Source organism: Podarcis erhardii (assembly GCF_964252035.2).
Source record: "Podarcis erhardii genome assembly, chromosome: 15".
Lineage (NCBI taxonomy): Eukaryota > Metazoa > Chordata > Lepidosauria > Squamata > Lacertidae > Podarcis > Podarcis erhardii.
The window spans coordinates 16,086,525-16,093,018 of record NC_138505.1 but is presented as its reverse complement, the minus strand read 5'-3'; the positions used below and the strand labels follow the sequence as shown (position 1 = coordinate 16,093,018).

The 6,494-nt window shown below is 51.2% G+C and overlaps 1 protein-coding gene and 1 long non-coding RNA gene across 2 annotated transcripts; one reads left to right on the top strand and one right to left on the bottom strand.

Moving 5' to 3' along the window:
* Positions 1–581: 581 nt before the first annotated feature.
* LOC309330721 lies at positions 582–1,571 on the top strand. Its single transcript, XR_014151545.1, has 2 exons — positions 582–1,402; positions 1,436–1,571. It is a non-coding gene; the product is annotated as an uncharacterized lncRNA (long non-coding RNA).
* Positions 1,572–3,520: 1,949 nt separating this feature from the next.
* Positions 3,521–6,494, bottom strand: SAC3D1 (SAC3 domain containing 1). Its single transcript, XM_081842321.1, has 2 exons — positions 5,470–6,494; positions 3,521–4,641 (listed from the first exon to the last, which is right to left on the bottom strand). The coding sequence occupies exons 1-2, from the start codon at positions 6,161–6,163 to the stop codon at positions 4,178–4,180; spliced, it is 1,158 nt and encodes a 385-aa protein (XP_081698447.1). The 5' UTR covers positions 6,164–6,494; the 3' UTR covers positions 3,521–4,177.

Sequence of the window (6,494 nt, the reverse complement as noted above, 5' to 3'; positions counted from 1 at the left end):
CAGGGGTAAAATCTGCTCCATACCAGGAATTGTACAGTGGTGCCTCGCAAGACGAAATTAATCTGTTCCGCGAGTCTCTTCGTCTTGTGGTTTTTTCGTCTTGCGAAGCACGGCTATTAGCGGCTTAGCGGCTATTAGCGGCTTTTTTAAAAAGGAAAAAATACTCGCAAGAACTCGCAAGACGTTTCGTCTTGCGAAGCAAGCCCATAGGGAAATTTGTCTTGCGGAATGACTCAAAAAACGGAAAACTCTTTCGTCTAGCGAGTTTTTCGTCTTGCGAGGCATTCGTCTTGCGGGGCACCACTGTAATTCTCAGCAAGAGGCAGCGGGAGGCAGGCTGTACATTTCAGGTACAACTGAGCCCTAGCAAACCTTTAGGGTGTTATATTTTTAAGGCCGGGGATTAAATAATTATGCAGAATGGGTCACAGTAATTAAAGAATGCCATATACCTGCCTCACAATGTAGGCCCATCCCAGAATCCATGCTATGTCACAGTCTATTATTATGTCTTTGCATCTTATGTTTTGCAACACCACCACTGATAGATGGAATGTGCTTATGTTATGCATTCACTGATCTACAGCAACCAAAGTTGGGCCTCAGTAGACTTGCCATAGCTACATAGCTGATTGTGGGGGGACTTGGAAAAGCATTCAGCCTAATGCAGTGAGAAGCCCCCTTAGGTTCTTCCCACTCTGAGCAGAAGTCAGACGTGCAGCAGCTTGTGCCTTCACAATTTGAGGCTGAACACCTGGAAGAGGTGAACCTGGAGGAAGAGCCAAAACTCAGCAAAGTGAAAATTACCAAGAGAGAAGTGTGTATTGATTTAGGAGAGGAGCAAAATTGGAACACTCCGTGCTCATAGTATAAAAGAACCTCATGCACATTATATACCTTCGAGTATATAAAGCTGCCATGTCCCCTTTGCCCAATAGTCTACTGACTGACCAGCAATGGTACTTCAGGGTCTCAGGCAAAGAGGAGATTGAACATGGGAACTTCCGTATGCCAAGCAGATGACCTACTGCCAAGTTATGGCTCCTTCCAAAACTGACCCTGGTCTCTTTCTACCATGCACTGCAATCCTATGTGTGTTTATTCAGATGTATGTCTCAGTAGGGCTTGCTCCCAAGTAGGCATGCATAGAAGCGCAGCAGACTTAAAATACTGCACTGCAGCCACAATTTCCTGGGCCAATCTCACCAGGGCTTCTCTTACATTCAAGTCAGTTAGCGCATAATGTAAAAGGGTGGCCTGAGGGGTTAAGGCAGACACAAGTAAGGGAAAGCAGTACCACTTAACATCTCCAGATAAACCTTTTCATACAGGAGCCTCCTAAAAGAGCAAACATCTCACACACTACCTAAACATTAGGAAACCCAACCACAGACTTTGACAGGTCGGGAAATCCCCTAAGGAAAGCTTAGGACAGACAATAATTGTCAGGTTTTCCTGCATTTGCCTGGGCAGGAATAGGTGATCTATTGAGCATTCTTCAGGTCTACAATCCGGTGTTCTACATGGGGCCTACAAAGTCTTTTCTGATGAATGTCTGGATCAACAAGATTCTCTTTATAAAGCGACAGCATCTAAAGGAGCCGCATGTTTGTGTGTTAGATTGCAACGTGTTACATGCCCAAGAGGAAAAGGGCCTGCATAAGAAGGGTGTATCATTCGCACATACAACAAGTGAGCTGTTTTGCAAGCACATGCGATGTGAGAAGAGGTTCTGCATTACTCCCACAGGCACCCACATTTTCCCTAGGAAGTCCGGTGTGGGGGTGGGGTGTAAGGATTTAATTTTTAAATTTAAATTTTTAAATTTTTAAATTTTTTAAATTTTAATTTTTAAATTTTTAAGCTCCCTCACTTAAGGCAATGTGAGTTCAAGACAAGTGGCATTCTAGAGTGAAAGTGGGGGGGGGCGGGAAATGCCATATCTCAAATGCAGACCATTTGCGGGGGGAAATGAAACATTTTAATACCATAAAGAAAATCAAAGCTTCTTCTACAGGAGCTTCTCAAGTGAAGCAAGTCCCCCCCCCCCAAGTTATGGCCCCTCAGGTTCATATATTTATCAGTACCTTCCCAGGAGAAGGCATTTTTGGCTCAGACTTTTTACAGTGGTTCTCTGCAACAAAAAGCAGTTTCTTGTCATCCATTCCCCAGGGTTGGCAGGTGGGGCTACACTTTAACGTTGTCCAAGCATTTAATATTTGCAGACCCGGGTTTTTTTTAGGAAACACTCTCACACTGTTCACTCACAGCTTCTCAGACGCAGCATCACTTCGGCATGTAAACTGTATACAAAACAACTTACCATCACTGCAATCTCTTCTGACAGCTGACATTACTGTAGTAACATTCCAGTAACATTCAGTTCATTTTTGCAAACAATAACTAAATGCTCCACACATGAGACTAGCATTCATGAGGGTGTCCAGAGAACTCTGGGGAACGGGATGGTGGAAAGGACTGGTTTGATCCAGCAGGGCTCTTACATTAATTCAGGGAGGGTGTAAAACTTCCTTCTAAGGTAAAGGGACCCCTGACCATTAGTTCCAGTCGTGGACGACTCTGGTGTTGCGGCGCTCATCTCGCTTTATTGGCCGAGGGAGTCTGTGTACAGCTTCCGGGTCATATGGCCAGCAGGACTAAGCCGCTTCTGGCAAACCAGAGCAGCACACAGAAACGCTGTTTACTTTCCCGCTGGAGCAGTACCTATTTATCTACTTGCACTTTGACGTGCTTTCGAACTGCTAGGTTGGCAGGAGCAGGGACCCAGCAACGGGAGCTCACCCCGTCGCAGGGATTCAAACCGCCGACCTGATCGGCAAGTCCTAGGCTCTGTGGTTTAACCCACAGTGCCACCCGCGTCCTTCTAGCCTTGCATAAAGTCCTCCAAACCTGCAGGGGGCAGCACATGACAATATGTGGACACTATGTGCCAGCAGCAAAATGTGGTGGTAGAATGGACTCTACAACGTCAAGGCCACTGGGGTGGGAGCGATAATTAAACTTTTTATGTTCTGGTACATTAAGGGAACCAGCACAGTGGAGGTAAGGGCCTTGCTGGAACCTCTAGCCCAGATGTGCTAACTTTCTAATGGCAGAGGAATGGAACCTTAAGCTGCCGTAAAACTTTTTTTTTTTTTTTTTTGCAACATGGCCTATCCTTCCTGAAACAGATGTTCTCCAGGTGTTCCTGGACTCTCAGCTCCCATCACCTTGAGCCAGCATGGTCAATGAAATGGGCTGACAGAAGCTGTAGTCCAACTATTTATTCAGGGCCACAGCTTCCCTGCCCTTGATCTACAGGGAACATTTTTCTTTTTCCTGGAAGGATGCATTTAAAGGTCAGACCTGTATGGAAACTGCTGTCCCATTTCCCCATATTCTGCTGCCCCCAAGGAGAGTCAGAGCCCACACTTCCCTCAACTGCCTTCAGGAGCAATAATATTGCTATTATTTAATATTTTCTACCCCACCTTCCTCCCAAGGTGAGACTCAAGGCACATTTAAAAACAACATTGCCTTATTTATTGCATTCATATCCCAACCTTTTTCCTCCAAGGAGCTCAAGGGAATGAAGGGAATGAAGACATGTATCGGGAAGTTTTTAAACATAGGATGTCTCACTGTGTTTTTATATTACGAAAGGTGCCCAGAGTGGCTGGGGCAACAAAGTCGGATGGGTAGACAACAACAACAACAACAATGCTTCATGGAGGAAAAGTGGGGTGTAAATGAAATAAAAATACAGCAGAACGCTCTTAGAACCAGCAATTAAAATACATTGGTACCTCGGGTTACATACGCTTCAGGTTACATACGCTTCAGGTTACAGACTCCGCTAACCCAGAAATAGTGCTTCAGGTTAAGAACTTTGCTTCAGAATGAGAACAGAAATTGTGCTCCAGCGGCATGGCACAGCGGGAGACCCCATTAGCTAAAGTGGTGCTTCAGGTTAAGAACAGTTTCAGGTTAAGTACGGACCTCCGGAAGGAATTAAGAACTTCACCCAAGGTACCACTGTACACTGTCTGCACCTGAAGCCTACTGCCAGGCAGACGACAATGAGGGAGCCTGTCTAACTTCTCTAGGGGAAAAACCCTGAGCTGCAAACCCCTTTCCAGTCTCAGCTCACGCGCACACAGAGTCATTCCAAAGGAGGTCAGCTGCAGACCCTCTCTGAGAGCTCCAGCAGAGTAGACTCCCCCCATTTGCCATCCACAAGCAGGCGGGAAGGCTTATGCACCAAAGGCACACTGTCCTTGAAGGAGCCCTTCTGGAAGACCACGTCCCCCTCCAACACGGTCAAGCCGTGGGCCTGGCACAAGTCCGCCGCCTCTTCCACACTGTCCATGGCCAGCAGCCGTGCCAGCCGTGCCAGAGGGTAGCGGGAGTTCCTGGCTCTGAAGCCGTGGCTGAAGGTCATCAAGGCCAGGCGGTGGGCCCCAGCCAGGTGGGGGTGAAGGGCGCAGCTGGGCAGGTAAGGCAGCTCCCGGGCCAGGCGGAAGAAGCGGGCGAAATTCCGCTCCAGGAAGGCCCAATTGATGGCCAGCGCCGTGGAGACGTCTGGGGAGGTTCGGATGGCATCGGGGAGCTGCAGTGTCTCCCAGAGAGCTACTGGAGAGCCTGTTTGGGGTGGGAGGAGAAAGAAGCAAAAGGTCAGGATGACCAGGCTTTATAGAAGGACCAGGGAAGCAAATTCATTTATTGCTATATTTATATCCCAACCTTGTAGGCATAGGAGCCAACTCCTAGGGGACGAGGGGGCTTCAGCCCCTCCATAAAATATTTGAGGGGGCTGGGGCCCCCCAAAGTTGATGGGCATTGCCATTCAAATGGTGTGCATGCACGTCATGTGATTGATTATGTGAACCCCCCCAGTGGGCACCCCTGTTTTCAGGGATGGAATTTATTTCTTACTGCATTGATATCTCACCTTTTCATGGAAGCATATTTATTTCTTACTGCTTTTATATCCCAGCTTTCCCCCCAAGATGCTCAAGGTGGCTTGTATGGTCCTCCCCCTCTTTATTTAATCCCCACAACCATAGCTGTCAACCTTCCCTTTTTTTGTGGGAAATTCCCTTATTCCAGTGCCCGTTTCCCGCTGCTATCCTGGATTGTTAGATATCCCGTAGACTGTCCCCAGGACAGGTGAGGCTGCTGATCCCTTATTTTCAAATCTGAAAGTTGACAGCTATGCCCACAACAAACCTGCGAGGTAGGTTAGGCTGCGAGGCACTGACTAGCCCGATGCCACACAGTGAGCTATATGGCTGAGCAGGGTGAGGATTGTAAGCCCATGTCTCTTCCAGTTCCTAGTACTGTATTCATCTGATCGCCACAACAACCCTGCCAGGTATGCAAGGCTGAGCTAACGCATCCGACCAAATTCCCGGGATGAATAAAGCTTTGACCACCACCCCTCTTCCAGCCCGTCCCTGGATCCCTCACCCAGGTTGTAGAGAAGGAAGAGGGCTTGGAAGTGGGGCTGGGCGGCGGGCCGGGCTCCGTCCTCGTGCTCCCGGTAGGCGCGCCGGAGGGCGGCGAAGGTCTCCTGCAGGTGGGCGCGGTGCAGATGGGCGTCGAAGCGGGCGGGCGGCTGGGCGCAAAGGCGCGTCCCGGCGCGGAGCAGCCAGATCAGGGCGCGCTCGTGGAGGGCGGCGCAGGGCGCGCCGGGGAGCCGCTGCAGTGCCGCGTCCAGGCGCACCGCGCGCAGCCGGTCGGTTATGAAGGCGCCGCGCTCCGCAGCCTCGGCGGAGTCCCCGGCGTCCGATCCCCGGTCCTCCCGCTCCAGCAGGTGCCGGACGGTGGCCAGCAGCACGTCGGGAGGGCGCAGCTCCTCGGGCCGCGGGGGCGCCTTGCCGGCGGCCGGGCGCGAGTACTCCTTGACGGCCAGCGCCGGGTCCGCCTCGCGCCCCGCGCCCCGCTCCAGCCGGTGCAGGCGGCCTTCCCGGCGCCGCCGCGCGAACTCCTCGGCCGGGCACATCCCCGGGCACGTGCCCCGGAGAGGGGCGGCCTCCGAGCTCGGCATCGACGGCAGAAGCAGCAGCTGGAGGAGGAGAGGCTGGCTTGGGCGGGGAGGAGGCGCCAAAGGACCCTGCCCGGGACAAAGAGGAAGAGCCGGGGCGGGAGGCCTTCGGTTCATAGACTTGTACAGTTGGAAGGCACCCCGAGGGACATCTAGTCCAATCCGCTGCAATGCAGGAATCTTGCTGCCGCTGCTGCTGCAACTCCCTTCCGGAACTCGGCTCCTCTTTCCTGTGTTATTTGCATTGGGGATGATACTGAGTTTGGGAGTGAGGGGTAGGCTGTACACATGTCGTTGTTTAGTCGTGTCCGACTCTTCGTGACCCCCTGGACCAGAGCACGCCAGGCACTCCTGTCTTCCACTGCCTCCCGCAGTTTGGTCAGACTCATGCTGGTAGCTTCAAGAACACTATCCAACCATCTCGTCCTCTGCCGTCCCCTTCTCCTTG

Excerpts from the sequence above, each read along its gene's own strand:
- SAC3D1 (XM_081842321.1), bottom strand. The coding sequence starts at position 6,163 with ATGAACCGAAGGCCTCCCGCCCCGGCTCTTCCTCTTTGTCCCGGGCAG. Across the intron at positions 4,642-5,469 it reads CTTCCTTCTCTACAACCTGG|GCTCTCCAGTAGCTCTCTGG; the intron begins GTGAGGGATCCA and ends CACCCCAAACAG.